At 43.8% G+C, this 22,114-nt stretch overlaps 1 protein-coding gene, 1 long non-coding RNA gene and 1 other non-coding gene across 4 annotated transcripts in view; 2 read left to right on the forward strand and 1 right to left on the reverse strand.

Annotated features, from left to right (window-relative positions):
* Positions 1 to 4,030: 4,030 nt before the first annotated feature.
* UBE2H (ubiquitin conjugating enzyme E2 H) overlaps positions 4,031 to 22,114 on the forward strand; it is a 132,670-nt gene continuing 114,586 nt past the window's right edge. Inside the window, exon 1 of one of the 2 annotated variants that reach the window (XM_032275988.1) lies at positions 4,031 to 4,506. In XM_032275988.1, coding sequence (XP_032131879.1) covers positions 4,454 to 4,506 — 53 coding nt within the window. In that variant the 5' untranslated portion in view covers positions 4,031 to 4,453. The remainder of the gene's footprint in view (positions 4,507 to 22,114) is intronic. The other variant, XM_032275987.1, reaches the window with a different exon arrangement.
* Positions 10,103 to 14,648, reverse strand: LOC116550184. The gene is made up of 3 exons (XR_004268270.1): positions 14,487 to 14,648; positions 13,361 to 13,363; positions 10,103 to 10,166 (listed from the first exon to the last, which is right to left on the reverse strand). It is a non-coding gene; the product is annotated as an uncharacterized LOC116550184 (long non-coding RNA).
* LOC116550505 lies at positions 18,320 to 18,460 on the forward strand. The gene has a single exon (XR_004268457.1). It is a non-coding gene; the product is annotated as a U4 spliceosomal RNA (small nuclear RNA).

The raw sequence follows: 22,114 nt of genomic DNA on the forward strand, positions 1-22,114 counted from the left end.
GCTTGCTTGTTCACAAAAGGTTTTATTTTTCCTTCGCTTATGAAGCTGAGTTTGGCTGGATGTAAAATTCTGGGTTGAAAGTTCTTTTCTTTAAGGATATTGAATATTGGCCCCCACTCTCTTCTGGCTTGTAGGGTTTCTGCTGAGAGATCTGCTGTGAGTCTGATAGGCTTCCCTTTGTGGGTAACCTGACCTTTCTCTCTGGCTGCCCTCAGTATTTTCTCCTTCATTTCAACCCAGGTGAATCTGGCGATTATGTGCCTTGAGGTTGGTCTTCTTCTTTTTTCTTTTTGAAACAGAGTTTCACTCTTGTTACCCAGGCTGGAGTACAATGGCGCAATCTTGGCTCACCGCAACCTCCGCCTCCTGGGTTCAGGCAATTCTCCTGCCTCAGCCTCCTGAGTAGCTGGGATTACAGGCATGTGCCACCATGCCCAGCTGATTTTTTGTATTTTTAGTAGAGACGGGGTTTCACCATGTTGACCAGGTTGGTCTCGATCTCTTGACCTCGTGATCCACCCGCCTCGGCCTCCCACAGTGCTGGGATTACAGGCTTGAGCCACCGCGCCCGGCCTGAGGTTGGTCTTCTTGAGGAATATCTTTGTGGTGTTCTCTGTATTACCTGGAGTTGAATATTGTCCTGCCTTGCTAGGTTGGGAAAGTTTTCCTGAATAATGTCCTGAAGCATATTTTCCAGCTTGGATTGATTTTCTTCATCACATTCAGGTACACCTATCAAACGTAGATTAGGTCTTTTCACATAGTCCCATATTTCTTGGAGACTTTGCTCGTTCCTTTTTATCCTTTTTTCTCTAATCTTGTCTTTTCATTTTATTTCATTAAGTTTGTCTTCGACCTCTGATATCTTTTCTTCTGCTTGATCAATTTGGCTGTTAAAACTTGTGCATACTTTGCGAAGTTCTCACGTTGTGTTTTTCAGCTCCATTAATTCACTTATATTCCTCTCTAAATTGTGTATTCTTGTTAACATTTTGTCAAACCTTTTTTCACAGTTCTTAAGTTTCTTTGCCTTAGGTTGGAACAAGTTCTTTTAATTCACAGAAGTTTCTTTTTTTCTTTTTTTTTTTTTTTTGAGACGGAGTTTTGCTCTTGTTACCCAGGCTGGAGTGCAATGGCGCAATCTCGGCTCACCGCAACCTCTGCCTCCTGGGTTCAGGCAATTCTCCTGCCTCAGCCTCCTGAGCAGCTGGGGTTACAGGCACGCGCCACCATGCCCAGCTGATTTTTTGTATTTTTAGTAGAGACGGGGTTTCACCATGTTGACCAGGATGGTCTCGATCTCTTGACCTCGTGATCCACCCGCCTCGGCCTCCCAAAGTGCTGGGATTACAGGCGTGAGCCACCGCGCCCGGCCAATTCACAGAAGTTTTTTATCATCCACCTTTTGAAGCCTGCTTCTGCTAATGGAACACACTCGTTCTCCATCAGGCCTTTTCCATTGCTGATGAGGAACTGTTATCCCCCGTAGAGGGAGAGGTGTTCTGATTTTGGGTATTTTCAGCCTTTTTAGGCTGGTTTCTTCCCTTCGTTATAGATTTATCCATCTGTGGTCTTTATAATTACTGTCTTTATAATTGGGTTTCTGAGTGGACGTCCAACTTGTTGATTCCCAGAGCTAAAATCTGAGCAACCCACTGCGCCGGCCAAAACAGCGGTGTTAAGACTGATGGTGCTTTTCTGACTCTGCACCAAGAACCACCTCACCAGGGCAGGGGCAAAACCGCCTCGCCGGCCACAAGAGTCGCGCTGGCGACCCGTGAGGCTCCTCCGCTGGGAATCTCCTGGCGCGTGAGCAACAAACATTCGTCTGAAAATGTGGCATCCTCTCGTTCTCTGCACTTTCATTGGGCGCTACAATCCCCAGCTGCTAGCGATCAGCCATCTTGAATCTCTCCTATTTTATTTTTTTGAGACGGAGTCTCGCTCTGTCACCAGGTTGGAGTGCAGTGGCGAGATCTCAGCTCACTGCAACCTCTGCCTCCCAGGTTCAAGTGATTCTCCTGCCTCAGCCTCCCAAGTAGCTGGGACTACAGGCTGTTACCAGCATGCCTAGCTAATTTTTGTATCTTTAGTAGAGAGGGGGTTTCACTGTGTTGGCCAGTATGGTATCGATCTCTTGATCTTGTGATTCCACCGTCTCAGCCTCCCAAAGTGCTGAGATTACAGGCATGAGCCACTGTGCCTGGCCGTGCAATTTATTTTTATTTTTTTTAAAGCTAATCAAGTGAAACAGTGGGCGTGAAGAAGGAACAAAGAAATCTGTTACCGGTTGTGATCAATTAGTTTTAAACACCACTGCACCCTGACCAGCAGCTATGTACAATTTGAAAGAGCAATGCATTTCTTTCAGAAACAGCTGAAATAGCCCATCTTTTTTAGAACATAAAGAGAGGTTATCAAGGGCTGGGGTGGGGGAAGGGTACTGTTTAATATTAGGGATGGGGAAAACGTTCTGGAAATGGGTAGTGTGATGGTTGCACAACATTGTGAATGTATTTAATGTTATTGAATTATGCCTTTAAATATGGTTAAATGGTAAATTTTATGTTATATATATTTTACAATTTAAGAAAGCCTGGGTTTTTTGAGGCATGAAATAATAGCTGCAAAAGATGTTCAGTCTTACTGCATTGCTGCTGCCCCAGGTGTGTGTGCATAGGAGATTATGTAAGGGGGCTTAACTCACAGCACATGGTCTGACAAAGTACCAGTTCATGGGAAACAGGGAAAAGATGAAGCTTTTTTTTTTTTTTTTGGGATGAAACTTTTGAAAATAGATCGCAGGGAAAATCTGACATAAATATAGGCGATACCTGGAACACTCTTCACTGGCCCCTTTGCCTGGTTGACTCCTGGGTTCCATAGCACTTCTTTTTGGAGAACAGTATCTTTCTAACTTCATTGTGCATAAGAATCACCTGGGGATCTTGTTAAAACTGCAAATTCTCATTCAGTAGATCTGAAGTGAAGCTCCAGCCAGCATTTCTAACACGTTCCCAGGTGATGCTGACACCATAGATCCACAGACTATACTGGGGGGCTGTGTAAATTTAGTCTCTTAGTTCACCATTATATCCTTATGTCCAGCAAAGTGATTCGCATGTAGGAGATGCTTAAAAAATATTATTGAATGAAGTATTTAACGTTGGTGTAGGAGGTTCACACACTTTGCCAAGTTGCCTCATGATCTGTAGAATAAGGACATTAGTACTAAATTACTTCTGGCCTTGCAACCTTGCTGTGTCAACTTTAACCTTCGAAATAGTGGCCATAGGTCAGGCGCAGTGGGCTCACGCCTGTAACCCCGACACTTTGGGAGGCTGAGGCGGGCTCATCATGAGGTCAAGAGATTGAGACCATCCTGGTCAACATGGTGAAACCTGCCTCTACTAAAAATCGGAAAGCCGAGGCAGGGGAATCGCTTGAACCCAGGAGGCGGAGGTTGCAGTGAGCCGAGATCGCGCCATTGCACTTCAGCCTGGGCAACAATAGCAAAACTCAGTCTCAGAAAAAAAAAAAAAAAAAAATCGTGGCCGTAGACACTTGGATTGTAATGAACCCTGGTATGCAAGCTCCGAGGAAGCCTTGCTGAGGTCTACAATCCCTGCAAATAAATTTTTTCCAACCAAGGAGGGAGTGGAGTGCAAGGAACCTGCTGGTGTGGGGATCTCCAGATTTTGGTATCTTTCCGAGTAATTGCTACCTTCCCTCCTCCAAATCAAAAAAAGTAACAGCTTGTTAAACAGAGTGTGTGTGGAGATTCATTACCCTAAAATCCATGAATGTAATAATATTGCCATTATTTACTATTATCGTTTAGGATGATGATAACGACACTGGCAGTTGAGCGATGAAGTAGGTGGGGAAGTTGGGGGAGGGGACAGAGAGTGTGAGAGAGCCGGAGAAAGAGAAACTACAACTCCCAGAACCCCCCGGGAAAACCCACGCCGCAGCGGCGCTCCACCCCTCTCGCCGACTGGGCCCGCCCCCTCCGATGACGTCACAGAGGTGACGTCACGGCGCCCAGAGCGAGGCTGGGGTAGGGAGGCCGACTGAGCTGGAGTCGTCCGCTTGTAGTGGAGGCTGCTAGGAGTCGGCCAGAGGGTGAGCGGGGAACAGGCGAGCGAGCCACAGAGCAGGCAGGAGGGAGCGTCGCGCGGCGCAGAGGAGCGCCAGGGTCGGGCCGGGGCGGAACCACAGCCGGAGAGGGGCAGCCCGAGCCGGGCGCCGCGGGGTCCCCACCCCCACCCGGCCGGACAGTGCCCGGTGTTCCCCCGTGCGGGGGGCGGCGGCGGCGGCTGACGGGACCGCCGGGACCGCGGGGGTGTTGCCACCTCCACCGAGGAGCCGGCGCGGCCGCGGGCTCCTCAGAGCCGGGGCCCGGGCCCCGTGACAGACGGGCCGAGGAAGGGAGAGAGGCGGCGGCGACACCATGTCATCTCCCAGTCCCGGCAAGAGGCGGATGGACACGGACGTGGTCAAGCTGTATCCTTCATGGAGGGGAATTCGGGTGTATTTGGGGGGCGGTGTGGGGATGCCCAGGGCACCCCCAGAACCACTGCAAGGGCCCCGGGGCACTCCAGGCCACAGTCCGAGACTCCCCTCCTCCCCCAGTGCCTACGGCGGCTCCTTGGCACCTCCCAGGGGCCGAGAGCCTTTTCAGCTAGCCTTTCATCCGCAGCACCCCGAAATACCCGTTGCTGCCCGCTCTTCCTGCACCCCCAGAGCCCGTGACTTTCCTTCGCGACGTTTGGACTCCGGAGACGGCCTTTTTCCTTTTTGCAGGACCAGTCGCCTCGCTCTCTGATTCCATCTTCAGGGTTTCTCTCTCCTGTTTGCTCGCTCTGGATTTAGGGACTCCAGGCAGAAATTCCCGAGAGGGAAGCCTTTTGCCTTTCTTGAGATGCCCCCATTTCCTCTAAATACAATGCTGCTTGAACTGGGGTCACTCAAGCGACCTCTTTTATCCCTAATTCCTTTCTATATTAGGAAGAGAGTCGTCTGCTCAGGGCCCCCTCTTCTAAGAAAGAGCTGTGTGTGTTTTCAGTCAGACCCTCCTGTTAAGCTTTCTGGTCCCCGGGAGAACCCTACTGTTTTCCTTTCCACTGACAAAGCCTGTCCCACCCATAGTTGTCTGCGATGAAGACCCCCGGGCCCTCCAGCAAGCCACCCTCCATATTGTGGGTATGACAGATGGGGAAAGAGGAGCTCCTGGACAAAATACCCCCTGGACTGGCCAGTTGGGCAAAACTTCCTCTGAGCGGGTCAGGTTCTTGGGGGAATACTTACCCTGATGTCTCCAAGTGACACCCTTTATATTCTGTTCCCCCCCCAACTTTATGCACTCTGGAGGTTGCAGTGGGAAAGCTATAACTGATAAGAGCCCTTCAGGCAGTGGTTTTGGTTGGAGTCCAGACTGATTATTTCAGGACCAGCTAGAGAAATTCGCGAAGGTTCCTGTGACAAATAAGAGGATTTTTTTTTTTTAAGGGGTAATTTAGAGGGTGGGGGAAACCCAGAGTTCTGGGCAGCTAGTCCTTGGGGAGGGAGGAAAGTAGGGGGTTAGGGGGTGGTAGTGTGGAACACAGTTTAAAAGTCCTGTCTACTGTTTCTCTTTCTGCCTCCTCCCCATCCCCCCACCGTTTCCCCCTGTTGCAGGGTTTTGTTTATATAACTCAAGTTGTTTGGCTAAATTCTTCAGGTGATTTCCTTTTCTCTTCCTTTATATTTGCTGCTGTTTTTGATTGAGTGTTTTACCTCTTTGTAGTGGTCAGTGATTATTAAAAAAATTCAGTTAGGGAATTTGCTGAAGTTTTAAAAAAAGTAGTTTTTGCATAGGGTTTGGCAGTGGGGGATGGGAGGGAAGTTGTCTGGGCAAGAGATTTTTTAAATAATCTTTTCAGAAATAAGGTGTTTTTCTCTTTGCTCAGGGAGAACTTGGCTAGAAATTAGGAGCACTAGGAAGACTTCTAAGTTTGTGGTTTGGAGTTTAGAATTTTTTTGGGTGGGGGGTGGGAGATTAGATCGGAGCAGCTTGTATAGTGTACCCACTATATGTTCCGGCGCGAGTGAAATCAACTCTTTATGAGCAGTTTGTGGCTGCAATTGTTTTGTAAATGTGTGAATGATACCAGTAATGTTGGCTTTTCATAAGGCTGCAGGAAAACTTGTAACTATGATTGTGTGTACATTTTACACAAAGCAGTTTCAGGTTTTATTTTTGTTTAGAAACTAGGAAATGACATGGTGGCAGAACCTGAGTTATTTTTATCTTGAATTGAGAGTTTCTGTCACACCTAATGCAAATTTCTACCTAATGTTTAATTGGGTTGGAGTGGGGAGAGAGAATTCCAGCTGTTTGTGATCGTTGTCAGAGTCTCAAATTATGTACAAAGACATATTTTTTAAAGATTGAGGATAAAGAGGGGGGCCTAACTTGACCTGATGCCTTTTCCATACCGTGCCTTTTGTTCATTTAGTAGTTGTGGCATCTAGAATGATTACCGCATTTAGGAGTCGGGGTGTGAGGGGTGGAGAGGGAGAGGAAAACAGACAAAGAACAGCAGGGTGTCTTTTTTTTTTTCTCCCCCTAAGTGGCTTATTTCATAGCTTATTTTTAGTAGAAGATGAAGAAAGGAGGCAAAGATGTATTGGCCTTCTGTTCTTTCCCCACCTTCCTTCCTTTCTGACAAAAGAAAGCAGAGGCGCTTTAAAATTGTAGATCTCTGAGATAGGAGGATAACAGTCTCGAGATTTAAAAGCCAGAGGTTATCTTTGTTTCACGTTTATTTTCTGGTATAACGGAGTTTGGAAGTTAAAATTTTCGGATTTCCTTTTGTGTATGTGTTGTGTAGGTGAGAGATTTTGTGTCCTCCTTTCTCTGTTGAATTCACAAATCAGTAGGCCCAAATGGAGCCAACAATTTTTGAGTAAGGTATATTTAGCAGAAAATTTAAGGAAAAATTCCCCAGCCCTCTACTAAAATGAGTACAATTGGTCTGAAAAGGCTGGGGGTTGAGAAAGATGGAGGAGAGGAAGTGGGAAGAAAAGGTCTGAAGGAATGCACTTTTTGCCCCCCGTGCCCCTTGATGATTTCTTTGGTGTTGGGGGGTGATAGCTGGTTTCCTTGCAGTCTCCTGTTTCAGCCCATTTTTGGATGTCTCCTGAGCGTAATTATACCACCACGATTTACAGCCTGGCAGGGAACCTATATAGTAGGAAAGTAGCAGTGTGGGGGTAGGGAGAGAAGAGGATGTGTAACTAATTGGCCGCTGCCTGCCACCTCCTCGCTCCGTTCTTATGGAGACACCGTCTCTGGTTGTTGTTTGGAGTCAGTGATATTTCTTTTGTGACCGGTTGGTAGGAGGAGAGCTGACTCCCAAGTTATGCAGGGAGTGAGTGTTTTGCACCAATGCACTTAATAATCTGCTGGATGATTATGTTCTGAAACTCTGACTCATTCATTGTTTCTCTTCTGATCCTTTGCTTAAGGTTGTGCAAACCTCCCCAGGAGCCTAGAAACTGATTTACATGACTTTTGGATCCTTTAGGAATGTGCCCCAATAAAAAAAAAAAAAAACCTTGCAGTTAGCCCAGATCCTATGGAATGGTCTCGAATGGTGCGGCCATTTGTTTGCAAAGTCAGGTAGATTGGTGATCTGTGCTGCCCAGAGCCTGGCAACCTTTGAGGTTTCCACCTCCAACCAGCTGATTATTTAGATTGTCTGAGAACTGGGACTCTGGTGACCTTAAAGCGTGATTTGCCCTAAAGGAATATCGGTTTAAGTTCTCCCTGGTGGAGGAACAAACAGCTCAGATTACACGGGTTTCCTTGTTGGTGGGGGTTATTCGTCTCACCCTGTTGCACAGCCCTGGTGATCCTTTTATCTGTGAACCAGTGGCCCCTGCTGAAGGCTAGAGCTGCTTGTTTTGGAAAAGCGTTTGCAGGCAAAAGGCCGCAGGCACCGCTCCTTATCGCTCATTGGTTGCTCTGTTACTACCCGGAAAAGGAGGAGGGGAGGAGCTACCAAACAGCTGATGGAGTGTGTGACAAGAGAGTGTGTTTATATACAGAAGAGGTGGGGGCTGAGGAGGCCCTGTGAGGGGTGTTACAGGAACAGGAGTGTTTTCGAGGGGTAAAAAGGTAAGAGGAAAACCCGACTTGTTAGAATACAAGAAATGTTTAGAAAAATTAAGGTTGGCTGGGTGCGGTGGCTCACGCCTGTAATCCTAGCACTTTGGGAGGCCGAGGTGGGTGGGTCACCTGAGGTCAGGAGTTCAAGACCAGCCTCGCCATCATTGGTGAAACCCCGTCTTGGGGGAAAAAAAAAAAAAAAAAAAAAAGAAAAATTACAGTTAAATCAGAAAAGTGGATCTGATAATAATGGGGGCCAGCCTACACCATAGTGTACGATTTTGTAGCTTATAATACCAAGAGTTTTCAATGATTCTTTTCAGAGGGAGTGCAGGATACACCCCTTTATTTTTAAAATTTTTTTGTAGAGACCAAGGTCTGACTAGGTTGCCCAGGCTGGCCTCCAACTCCTGGCTTCAAATGTTCCTCTCACCTTGGCCTCCAGAGTGCTGGAATTGCAGGTGTGAGCCCAGAGCACCTGGCCTAGGGTATGCAACTTTAAATGCACTTAAATGACTCATATGCAGGGATTCAAAAATATGGCAGAGATGTCATCTTCCCTCAAGAAAGTGTCAAAAGTGATAGAAAGGGGCAGTGTCTTACACTAAATTCATTAACAGCCTGAGTGAATTTTATGGAATTGTTGGTGTCTGCTTTAGGGTTTCAGAAGCTTTCTGTAACAAATTCAAAACCTCAGATGTGGCGGAGTGTGGTGACTCACACCTGTAATCCCAGCATTTTGGGAAACTGAGGCAGGAGGCTCACTTAAGTTTAGGAGTTTGAGGGTCCAGTGAGCTAAGATCATGACACTGCAGTCATGCCTGGGCAAAAGAGCAAGACTCTCTCAATTAAAAAAAAAAAAAAAAAAAAAAAGCCTGACACAGTGGCTCACACCTGTAATCCCAGCACTTTGGGAGGCTGAGGTGGGCAGATCACCTGAGGTCAGGAGTTGGAAACAAGCCTAGCCAACACGGCGAAACCCCATCTGTATGAAGAATATAAAAAATTAGCCAGTTATGGTGGTGTGGGCTTGTAGTCTCAGCTACTCAGGAGGCTGAGTCACGAGAATCGCTTGAACCTGGGAGGTGGGGGTTGTGGTGAGCCGAAATTGTGCCACTGCATTCCAGCCTGGGTGACAGAGCAAGACTGTCTCAAAAAAAAAAAAAAAAAAAAAAATCCTCATATGTTTGGGTACCTGCTTTGTGCCAGGCATGGTGCTGGGAGTTTGGTAGTGAAAAATTCAGTATGGTTGGTCATGGTGCTTATACAATTAGTGAAAACATTTTTTTTTTTAATTTAGAAAGGACAGGCTATATTTGCTGTGTATAGTGCCTTTTTGAGTAACTTGTATTTACTCTTAGAGTGGACTTTTCACGGAATAGAAAGGTTAAAAAGTGAATTTTGTGTGATAGGATGTATATGGGGATCTGTACACCTGTTTAAAAAAATACTGCAAAACTAAAATATTAAAATGTGTCGCCATTTGTCTTTGACTTAACTTTGGTATTTTGCTGTTAATCAGTAGTTATTTTATCCCTTAGTAGTCTTTGTTATTCTTTAATTTGTGTTCCAAGTGTAGACAATTCCATAATCTTTTAACTAGCTCCGGTGTCAATTGGGAACCTGTGGTTTGCCTCTTTATTTCCTGTGGTCTCTGTTTTAGTGAGATGAGATGAAAGTTGGCACAGCTTTATGGTCTTCAAGCTAAAAGTTAAAAATTTGGCAACTCCCAGTGTTCTGAATTTGTCTTCCCTGCCTAGATTTTGGTGACAAATATAACATACTGGTACTTATTTTGGTTAACCAGGAACCTATATGAGTAAGCATTCACAGCTTTAGAACATCTGATTCCTGCAGTGCAGTTCTAGTAAATTACACGCAAGCCTCAAAATTCAGCTTTTTGGGGAAAAAATATTTTACAGATGTGACCCATAAAAGTCCCTTCTGTATTTGTGTATGTGTTAGAAAACCTAGATTTGTTAGTTTTTCTAGCGTTGCGATTTTCTTACCCCTTGACCTGCATTTTATAGATATATTTAAAATTTGGTATCCTCTTCAGTCTTGACAGATTCGATGGTTCCAAGAATCATTGGATTTTTAGGCATGTAATCCAGCCCTTATGTTGCATTATAATGTTTGTAATGTAATAGCTTTTTGCCTGTAGACCTACAGAGTGTACCTGGTAGTAAAATACTTAAGAACTTAGCTGGATTTTAAAAGTAATATGATAATTGAGGTTAATACAGATTGTAGGAAGGAAAACCAGTCACCTGTAATGCTATTCTTTAAACAGTAGTTTTCAAAGTTTAGTGTAATATTAATCACCTGGAGAGTTTGTTAAAACAGGTTATTGCATCATACTCCTGGAGTTTTCTAATTGATTGGGTCTAGGGTGGGGTCTAAGACATTTCCAGATGATCCCCCGGTCCTGGGACCACTGTTTAAGAACTGTCAAGGCCGGGCACGGTGGCTCAAGCCTGTAATCCCAGCACTTTGGGAGGCCGAGGCGGGTGGATCACGAGGTCAAGAGATCGAGACCATCCTGGTCAACATGGTGAAACCCCGTCTCTACTAAAAATACAAAAAATTAGCTGGGCATGGTGGCGCGTGCCTGTAATCCCAGCTACTCAGGAGGCTGAGGCAGGAGAATTGCCTGAACCCAGGAGGCGGAGGTTGTGGTGAGCCGAGATCGTGCCATTGCACTCCAGCCTGGGTAACATGAGTGAAACTCCGTCTCACAAAAAAAAAAAAAAAAAAAAAAAAAAAAGAACTGTTGGCCTTAAATGCTAACCTATGGCTTTTTTCCTGTCTTTTATTCTCCCCAGGATACATCGTTTTCCGCCTGTTGAATATATCATGTGTCTGCTTTCTTTTGGCTTAATATTTTGCAACTGTTTTTCCAAGTTAAAAATAATAGGCTGGATGCGGTGTCTCATGCCTGTAATCTCAGCACTTTGGGAGGCTGAGGCAGGCAGATTACCTGAGGTTGGGAGTTTGAGATCAGCCTGACTAACATGGAGAAACCCTGTCTCTACTAAAAAATACAAAATTAGCCAGGCATGGTAGCACATGCCTGTAATCCCAGGTACTTGGGAGATTGAGGCAGGAGAATTAATTTGTTTGAACCTGGGAGGTGGAGCTTGCGGTGAGCGGAGATTGTGCCATTGCATTCCAGCCTGGGCAACAAGAGTGAAACTCCGTGTCAAAATAAATAATAAATAGCTCATGTAACATGCCATCCCATGGCTGTGTCATTTATTTAATTCTTTGCCATTTTTCTCTGATGAATAAGATTGAAATTAACATTTTTGTACATAGGCTTTTCTTTGGGTTATTTCTGTTTTCCCAAAATGGGATTCTGGATCAAAGAAGGTAAACATTTGAATTAAAATATTTAATTAAAAATCTCAGAGCCCTACACTCAGTGGGTTGTTCTGTTGTGTTTTAGTTGTTATTGTTTTGGCACTGAAATGGCCTGGCATAGTGATTAAAGATGAGTTCTAATTTCCTCTTTGTTTAAACCTTTTTTTTGTGATAATGGTGATCCTCAATTTAGGCATACTTTTGTATTCTCAAGAGTGTCTACCACAAGTCTTTAGGTTAAATATATTCCTGAGCAGATAGATCTGACTAACAAGAGCTGTAGAATTAGTTTTGGTATCTTGAATTTTTTTTTCTTTTGTTTATTGAGGTATAATTGATGTACGATTAACTGTGCTTTTTAAAATTTACGTACAATTAACTGTACTTTTTTTTTTTTTTTCTTTTTTGAGACGGAGTTTCGCTCTTGTTACCCAGGCTGGAGTGCAATGGCGCGATCTCGGCTCACCGCAACCTCTGCCTCCTGGGTTCAGGCAATTCTCCTGCCTCAGCCTCCTGAGTAGCTGGGATTACAGGCACGCACCACCATGCCCAGCTAATTTTTTGTATTTTTAGTAGAGACGGGGTTTCACCATGTTGACCAGGATGGTCCCGATCTCTTGACCTCGTGATCCACCCGCCTCGGCCTCCCAAAGTGCTGGGATTACAGGCTTGAGCCACCACGCCCGGCCCAACTGTACTTTTTAAAAGTGATATATTTGATAAGTTTTAATGTTATGTATCACCCATGAAGCTTATCCTTATCAAGGTAGGAGACATATTTATCTTCCCCCAAAGTTCTGTGTGCCCCTTTGTAATCTTTCTCTCCCTTCCCTCCAACCATTGATCTCATTTCTGTCACTGTAGATGGTTATATTTTCTAGAATTGTATATATAAGTGGAATCATTCAGTATACACTCTTTTTGTGTGGGTTCTTTAACTCATAATTGTGACATTCACCCATGTGATCATTTAGTTCATTTTTTTTTTATTGCTAAGTAGTATTCTGTTATATAGATAAACTACTGTTTATGCATTTACCTCTTAATGCCTGGTGGCATTTGGGTTATTTCCAGTTTTGGGCTATTACAAGCAAAGTTGCTGTGAACATTGTATGGACATATGCCTTTTCTTCTTTTGGCTAAGCTCGATCATGTGGTAGCTTTTCGTGTGTGTGTGTGTGTGTGTGTGTGTGTGTGTGTGTTTTCAGACAGGGTTTCACCCTATTGTCCAGACAGAAGTTCATGGTGTGATCTTGGCTCACTGCAGCCTTGGCCACCATGCCTGGCTAATTTTATTTTTTGTAGAGATGAGGTCTCACTGTTGGCCAGGCTGGGCTCAAATTCCAGAGTTTAAGTGATCCCCTGACCTCAGCCTCCCAAAGTGCTGGGTTTACAGACATAAGCCGCTGTGCCTAGCCATATTTAACAGGTAGTTTGAATTTAATATTTACTGATGATGATCCGTATTTCACACACAAGTACGATTGTGACAACTGTTGTTTCACTTGTGTTTGTGTATTTTTTTTTTTTTTTTTTGAGATGGAGTTTTGCTCTGTCCCCAGGCTGGAGTGCAATGGTGCTATCTCAGCTCACTCCAACCTCCACCTCCCAGGTTCAAGCAGTTCACCTGCCTCAGCCTCCTGAGCAGCTGGCATTACAGGCCCTTGCCCCCACACCCAGCTAATTTTTGTATTTTTAGTAGAGATGAGGTTTCACTATGTTAGTCAGGCTGGTCTCAAACTCCTGATCTTGTAATCTACCCTCCCAAAGCGCTGGGATTACAGGTATGAACCTCGAGCATGGCCTTGTGTATTTTTAAGGAAACATGTTAAATTACTGTACATGCTTTAAAGCACCGATTTCTTTTGTTATTAACTTTATAGTATATGAATTTTGTTGATCTTTTTTTTCTTATCAGTAAAATGAATTTTATCTTACCATGGTGATTGCAGTACCTTTCACTTGAATAATGATTTAAACACTTTACTTCCTGTTTTTGAGGCATAGTCTTGCTCTGTTGCCCAGACTGGAGGGCAGTGGCATAATCTCTGCTCACAGCAACCTCTGCCTCCTGGGTTCAAGTGATTCTCCTGCCTCTGTCTCCCAAGTAGCTGGGATTACAGGGGCCTTCTACCATACCTGACTAATTTTTGTATTTTTAGTTAGAGACAGGGCTTTGCCATACTGGCCAGGTTGGTCGTGAATTAGGTGAGCTGCCTACCTCTGCCTCCCAAAGTGCTGGGATTATAGGTGTGAGCCATGACCCTGGCCAATCTGTTTTTTTTTTTTTTCTTTTCGAGATGGAGTCTCCCTCTGTTGCCCAGGCTGGAGTGCAGTGGTGAGATTTCTACTCGCTGCAGCCTCTGCCTCCCAGTGCCTGGCGTAAATCACAGATTTGTAGCGGAATTTGGTCCAAGCTGATTTGGTAGCTTCTCTTTTCTTCCTACTTCCATTTGAAATTAGTGAATTAATTTTTTTTTTTTTTTGAGATGCAGTTTTATTCTTGTTGCCCAGGCTGGAGTGCAATGGCATGATCTCGGCTCACTGCAACCTCCATCTCCTGGGTTCAAGTGATTCTCCTGCCTCAGCCTCACGAGTAGCTGGGATTACAGACATGCGCCACCATGCTCGCCTAATTTTGTAGTTTTAGTAGAGACCGGATTTCTCCATTTTGGTCAGGCTGGTCTTGAACTCCCGACCTTGGGTGATCTGCTTGCCTCAGCCTTCCAAAGTGCTGGGATTACAGGCATGAGCCGCTGCCACCAGCCATGAATTAAATTGTTATTGTGAAATATTTTTGTTAGCCTGAGCAACATGGCAAAACCCTGTCTTTACCCAAAAAGACAGAAAAATTAGCCCAGTGTGTTGGTATGCACCTGTAATCTCAGCTACTCGGGAGGCTGAGGCAAAAGGATCACTTGAGCCCAGGTGGCCGAAGTTGTGGTGAGCTGAGATCACATCAGTACACTCCAGCCTGAGTGACAGGGCAAGGCCCTGTCTCAAAAAAAAATGTTTTGTGGCCCTTTGAAATTATAGTTTAGGAATCTGGCCGGGCGTCATGGCTCACGCCTGTAATCCCAGCACTTTGGGAGGCTGAGGCAGGCAGATCATCTGAGGTCAAGAGTTCAAGACCAACCTGGCCAACATGGTGAAACCTCATCTCTGCTAAAAATAAAAAATTAGCCGGGTGTGGTGGTGTATGACTACAATCCCAGCTAACTCAGGAGGCTGAGGCAGGAGAATCATTTGAACCCGGGAGACAGAGGTTGCAGTGAGCCAGGATTGCGCCATTACACTCTAGCCTGGGCAACAAGAATGAAACGCTGCCCCAAAAAAGAAAAAAAGTCTGTCGAGAGGCTGTTGCATTAGTGGTTCTCAGTTGGGTATGAAATTTGAAAAGAATTGGGGAGCCAGGTACTACGGTTATTTTAATTTCTCCTCTGCACTTCACCAGATGCTTGTGGAAAGTGTCTGGTTGTTTATAGGCTGGTGCTTGTGGGGGTATCTGCCAATGCCCAGTGGAACCCAAATCCTCAAGAGCCTAGGGAAGCTCCACATGGCAGCCGTATGCTTTTGAGGGATGAAGGATCTTTTTTTTTGCCTTTCCCTGCTTTGTAGGTATCTACGTTGTTAGGTAGGCAGCGTGAATGGTTGCTGCTGATCTTCTGACCTGTCCCTGCAGAGAAGTCAGGCAGCCCTTGTGAAGGGAGGAGTTTGGCTGGACTTTACCAATTCTCTGGAAGACATTGCCATTCTCTGGAAGACTGGCATGGCTGGCGGGTCTGTCAGTGGACTCACACAAGATGCCTGGCCTATGCACTTGGAGGATCCATATTTCATATATTAATTAATTGGAAATGGGATCTTTGTCTTTGGTTCAATCTCCTGGTTTCTAACTTAAACCATTTTTAGGGGAGCATTATATATGCAGGTAGGAGAATACATATGAAATTTCCCTACGTACGAAATCATGTTATTGTTGTGAATTATGCATTTTCTATTTAGTATTAGGCAAAACTTTTTTCATATATTAGGTTTTATCATGTATACTTTTTTTTTTTTTTTTTTTTTGAGATGGCGTTTCATTCATGTTACCCAGGCTGGAGTGCAATGGCGCGATCACGGCTCACCGCAACCTCCGCCTCCTGGGTTCAGGCAATTCTCCTGCCTCAGCCTCCTGAGTAGCTGGGATTACAGGCATGCACCACCATGCCCAGCTAATTTTTTGTATTTTTAGTAGAGACGGGGTTTCACCATGTTGACCAGGATGGTCTTGATCTCTTGACCTTGTGATCCACCCGCGTCGGCCTCCCAAAGTGCTGGGATTACAGGCTTGAGCCACCGCGCCTGGCCCTTATCATGTATACTTTTTAAAGTTTTTTTGGATTATAAAATCTTAGTTTGAGGTAATATAAATCGAAAACTAGATTCAGAGTATGTGCCTGGTTTGTGTTACCTCAGAAGCAGTTGGGCCGTCAAGCCTAGTGAAAAGTAAATTTAGTTGTTTTGTCCAAAGGGTGCCAGTGTAACTTTGGTGATCTGGATTTTGCTTTTCAATTTGATGACTGTATTGCATAGACAGTTTCTGAAAAGTTGATTAATTGAAAAATTCAAAATGTTGTTGGGCATTTCCATCTAGCGTTTGTAGGTAGAAGGTTGATTGGTTAGAGTCATATCAATAAGAGATCACCAAGTGTAATATAGTTAGATCTATTGTTTCATGTTCTTACAGACTGCTGAATGTTTACTGCCTTTTTGCTATTCTTTGAATCTAAATGTGTAAATAAATTAGTGATTCTCCTTGGCAGCAAAACTTGGAACTACATAACTCTCTTTTTTTTTTTTTTTTTTTTAAGACAGAGTCTCATTCTGTTGCCAGGCTGGAGTACAATGGTGTGATCTTGGCTTACTGCAACCTCCAACTCGCTGGTTCAAGCGATTCTCCTGCCTCAGTCTCCTGAGTAGTTGGGATTACAGGCACGCACTACCACACATGGCTAATTTTTGTATTTTTAGTAGAGACGAGGTTTTGCCACATTAGCCAGGATGGTTTTGATCTCCTGACCTCATGGTCTGCCCACCTTGGGCTCCCAAAGTGCTGGGATTACAGGCGTGAGCCACTGTGCCTGGCTGAAACTACATAACTCTTTTAATTCTATTCCGAAAGAAGAAACTGGGCAACAGATACTCACTTTTGCCAGTCACAGTGGCTCACTCCTGTAGTCCAGCTATTGGGGAGGCTGAAGCGGGGAGATTGCTTGAGCCCAAGGCTGTAGTTTGCAATGATTGTGAATAGCCACTGCATTCTCCCACGTGACCGCCATAGTGAGACCTTTTTTTAATTAAAAAAAAAAAAAAGAAAAAGTCACTTCTATATGGCCTTTGGTTCTCACAACTGTAAGTTGTACTTGATCAGATCATTAATTCAAACTAGAGGCTGGGTGTTGTGGCCACGCCTGTAATCCCAGCACTTGGTTGGGAGGCCAAGGCGGATGTCACCTGAGGTCAGGAGTTCGAGACAAGTCTGGCCAACATGGTAAAACCTCATCTTTACCAAAAATACAAAAATTAGCTGGGTGTGGTAGTGGGCACCTGTAATGCCAGCTACTCAGGAGGCTGAGGCAGGAGAATTGCTTGAACCCAGGAGGTGGAGGTTGCAGTGAGCCGAGATCGAGTCACTGCAATCCAGCCTGGGCAACAGTGAGACTCTGTCTCAAAAAAAAATTTAGACTAGGAGAGCCTGCAAGGACATAATCCTGTGAGGGAGCTCTCAGACAGTTTGGGTTGGCTTTTTTGGAGTGCAATGGTGCCATCATGGCTCACTGCAGCCTCAACCTCCTAGGCACAAAGCAGTTCTTCTGCCTCAGCCTCCTGAGTAGCTGGAACTACAGTCTCACGCCACCATGCCTGGCTAATTTTTGTATATTTCTGTAGAGACAGGGTTTTGCCATGTTGTCCAGGCTGGTCTTGAACTCCTGAGCTCAAGCGATCATCTTGCCTTGGCCTCCCAAAGTGCTGGGGTTACAGATGTGAGCCATTGTACCTGGCCATCAATTTTTAATTACAAATTATATTCAAATAGATGAAAATAGGAGGGAAAAGAATTTTTAGTATGGTTAGCAGTTTTGATAGGAGTTTTAGCCCATGATTTATCTTAGCTTGGTGGCTGGTATTAAAGTTGCTCTTAAGTGTACTTAAGCATACTAAAATGTTGAACACAATATGTGTTTGATAACAGAATTATCAAGGGAACTGAGGAAAAAAGCACTCATCTTTGCATCACAATATGACATTACTAGCATCTGTTAACTTTACAAACCTGATTCATTCAGTTCTCCACAGCCACCATCTTGATAATGAATAAAAAAAAAAATCGTGTATTTTGTCACTCTATTCATTTGTATCTGTAAAGATTTAAAACAGAACATACCTTTCTTTTGAGTTAGGTTGGTTTTATGGTTGGAAGAAGGAAAGGAGGTAGACCTTTAAATGTCTTGATTGCTGCCCATTTCTCCCAGCAGTGAAGAAAGGGAGCTCTTTAGTGCTGTCTCTGATTATCAAGTGCTGTATATGTGACTATACCTGTGTTGTCTGTGGTGCCGTTGTGAACCCTCACTTGCTTTTATCCTTTCTATTCGTGAGCTCTTGCATTAGAGTAGTTAGTAATAGTTACTCTTTCTCTTGGAGTAATTAAGGTGACATTTCCCTTGTTTGAGATTTAGCTAAGATTTTCATACATAACATATAAACCATGATATATCAGAAAGACTGTATCTGTGGTTCATGAAGACTATAATTTCTAGCTTTGCGCAGTGGCAGTATCGTAGCCAATGAGGTTTATCCGAGGCATGATTATTGCTAATTGAAAACTTTTCCCAATACCCCACCGTGACGACTTGCAATATAGTCAGCACTGGCAATTTTTGACAGTCTCTACAGAGACTGATTTAAAAAAAAAAAAAAAAAAAAGACTAATTTCTTTTCATTTTCATAAATTGTGTGTTTTCAATTGTATGTTCACTCTTTCTCTATATTTTTTAATTAATTAATTTTTTTGAGCTGGAGTCTCGCTCTGTCGCCCAGGCTGGACTGCAGTGATGCGATTTCAACTTGCTGCAACCTCCACTTCCTGGATTCAAGTGATTCTTCTGTCTCAGCATCCTAAGTATCTGGGACTACAGGTGCGTGCCACCACGCCTGGCTAATTTTTGTATTTTTATTAGAGATGGGGTTTTGCCATTTTGGCCAGACTTGTCTCGAACTCTTGACCTCAGGTGACCCACCCACCTTGGTCTTCCAAAGTTCTGGGACTATAGGCATGAGCCACCTTGGCCAGCCTATGTATCTTTTCTGTTAGTGTTCTTAGTTTATACGTTAATTTCTAGGACTCAAGCAAGACAAACTCACTGATAGGAAAGTACTTTAGGTTAATTACAGGCAGCACACACTCGCCTTTGGAGAGAGGGTATTTCCAAATCATTTAATTAAAAGTAGAAGCAAAGCCAGGTCCTTGTTTCTTTTTTTCTTTTCTTTTTTTATGGTGGGGTTTCACCATGATGGCCAGGCTGGTCTTGAACTCCTGACCTCAGGTGATCCACCCACCTCGGCCTCCCAAAGTGCTAGGATTATAGGCGTAAGCCACTGTGCCCGGCCAAGCCAGGTCCTTGTTTCTAGGAGTTTGAGCTTAAGGTATATTTCATCTATTTTACTTTGTGCATTTTGGCAGTGATGTATCAAACTTGATCTTACTCATGCTAAAAGTGTGCAGTTATTTACAGTTTTGATGTGTACCCTCTGAATGTGAAAGTAACAGGCAATTCTTTGAGTTTGCCTTAGTAGTGAAATCATACCCAATGGAACTTGGCACCTGACTTTTGTGTTTCTCTCTCTCTCCCTTTTTTTTTTTTAATAGAAACAAGGTCTCTGGCACCCAGGATGGAGTATGGTGGTATGATTGTAGCTTGCCTTAAACTTCTGCATTCAAGTGATTTCTCTCACCTCAGCTTCCTGAGTAGCTGGGACTATAGGCATGCAAGATCAGGCCCAGCTAATTTTTAAATTTTTATTGTTTTTATAGAGCTGGGCTTTACGGTCTTGCCTAGGCTGACCTTGAACTCTTGAGCTCAAGTGATTATCTTGCCTAGGCCTCTCAAAATGCTGGGATAATAGGCATGAGCCACTGCATCCAGCCAAGTTTTGTGTGTGTTTTTTTTTTGTTTTTTTTTTTTTTTTTTTTTTTTTAAATGGTGTCTCCCTCTGTCACCCAGACTGGAATGCAGTGGCATGATCTCAGCTCACTGCAACCTCTGCCTTCCGGGTTCAAGCAATTCTTCTGCCTCAGCCTCCCAAGTAGCTGGGACAACAGGTGCACATCACCACGCCCAGCTAATTTTTGTATTTTTAGTAGAGACAGGATTTCACTATGTTGGCCAGGATAATCTCTATCTCTTGACCTCATGATCCACCCACCTCGGCCTCTCAAAGTGCTGGGATTACAGGTGTGAGCCGCTTACCCAGCCCAAATTTTGTGTTCTTTAGAGGTCCTGGGCTTTCCTTACCTCTGAATAATTTGATTTCTCTAAACTAGCTTAATACCATCTGGCCAGTTTGTGAGATTCAGAAACTGCATTTTCTTTAAGTCCTTGAGGTAGGAAATCTAGAGGTTGCTTTTTTTTTTTCCTTTTTTTTTGAAACCAACTTCCACTCTTGTTGCCCAGGCTGGAGTGTAATGGTGCGATCTCAGCTCACCACAACCTCTGCCTGCTGGGTTCAAGCGATTCTCCTGCCTCAGCCTCTTCAGTAGTTGGGATTACAGATTACAGACATGTGTCACTGTGCCCAGCTAATTTTTTTTTGTATTTTTAGTAGAAATGGTGTTTCTCCATGTTGGTCAGGCTGTTCTTGAATGATCTCAGGTGATCCGCCTGCCTTGGCCTCCCAAAGTGCTGGGATTATAAGCGTGAGCCACTGCAGCCAGTCTGAACTGGATTATCTTAATGAACATGTGTCTTTTTATTTGCTTAATGAGAATTAGAAATTCTGTTTTTTTACAGAATCAGAAATTAGTGTGTGACTTGTGTGCTTTTAAATTGGGACCATTAACCATTTGAATGAATTGGATAAAATGTGATGGTTTTAGTCTGTCAGTTCTGGCAGTTTTATTTCTTAAATGTCATTCTTAAAGTGTTTTGTCAGCTCTGATGACGTTCTGATGGCATCTTATTATTTAAAGTTAAATTTTAATAGGCATTAGAGTCATAGATTTTAGCATGTTTTTATACTTGGAGAAAACCTGGACTGCAAATACTAGTATTATAAAGCAATGGTGGCTTTCTGAATATAAGGGTGGAAATTAATAATATTATTACTATACTAATAAGTGTGGAAATTAATAATCACTTCTCTTTAGGGCATAGCAAATGTGGCCTTAAGTGGTAGCTTAAGAACTGTTAATGCTTGACTGTACCATTTCAGATTAGAAGAGTAAACTCTTGTAACTTTGTTATTATTGATAGAAAAAAATAGAGGTGAAGGTTGAGAGGAGACTGCTTTTCAACTGTGATTAACATCAGTTTTACTAGTAGTCATTTTTGTTGTGTGAAAAATAGAATTAAAACAACAGCCTAGTAATGTCTGTTAATCCTGTTTATAAGATTCTTAAAGGAAAATAAAAATGATTTTAGCAGGTTTTAATATCAGTGTTCTGGCACCTTTCTACAACAGTAGATTTAGATGGTATTGCATCTTACATTCTTTTTTTTTTTTTGAGACCGAGTCTTGCTCTGTTGCCTGGGCCGGAGTGCAGTGGTGCAGTCTCGGCTCACTGGAACCTCTGCCTCCGTGGTTCAAGCGATTCTCCTGCCTCAGCCTCCTGAGCTGGGATTACAGGCACCCACCACCATGCCCAGCTAATTTTTTGTATTTTTTTTTTTTTTTTTTTTAGTAGACATGGGGTTTCACTGTGTTAGCCAGGATGATAGTCTTGTGTTCGTCTCGATTTCCTGACCTTGTGATCTGCCCGCCTTGGCTTCCCAAAGTGCTGGGATTATAGGCATGAGCCACAGTGCCCGGCCAGAAATTGAACATTAATGACAAACATCTTGCTACATATTTTTCATTTATTTATTAAAAATATTTTTTGTGAATTTCTCCTCAGAAATTATTTATTTATTTATTTATTTATTTTTTGTCTGTAATTGTGTTTAATAATAGAGACATAAAAAAAAATGAGGGAAGAAAATAATTAACAAGCAGCCAACCAATATTTCATTTAAACCTGTAAATACGTGTGATGTAGTACTGATAAGAGTGTATATTTTGGGGCCGGGCGCGGTGGCTCAAGCCTGTAATCCCAGCACTTTGGGAGGCCGAGATGGGTGGATCACGAGGTCAAGAGATCAAGACCATCCTGGTCAACACGGTGAAACCCCGTCTCTACTAAAAATACAAAAAATTAGCTGGGCATGGTGGCGCGTGCCTATAATCCCAGCTACTCAGGAGGCTGAGGCAGGAGAATTGCCTGAACCCAGGAGGCGGAGGTTGCGGTGAGCCGAGATCGTGCCATTGCACTCCAGCCTGGGCAACAAGAGCAAAACT

Source organism: Sapajus apella, unplaced genomic scaffold, assembly GCF_009761245.1.
Source record: "Sapajus apella isolate SASKATOON/1434 unplaced genomic scaffold, GSC_monkey_1.0 scaffold7, whole genome shotgun sequence".
Classification (NCBI taxonomy): domain Eukaryota; kingdom Metazoa; phylum Chordata; class Mammalia; order Primates; family Cebidae; genus Sapajus; species Sapajus apella.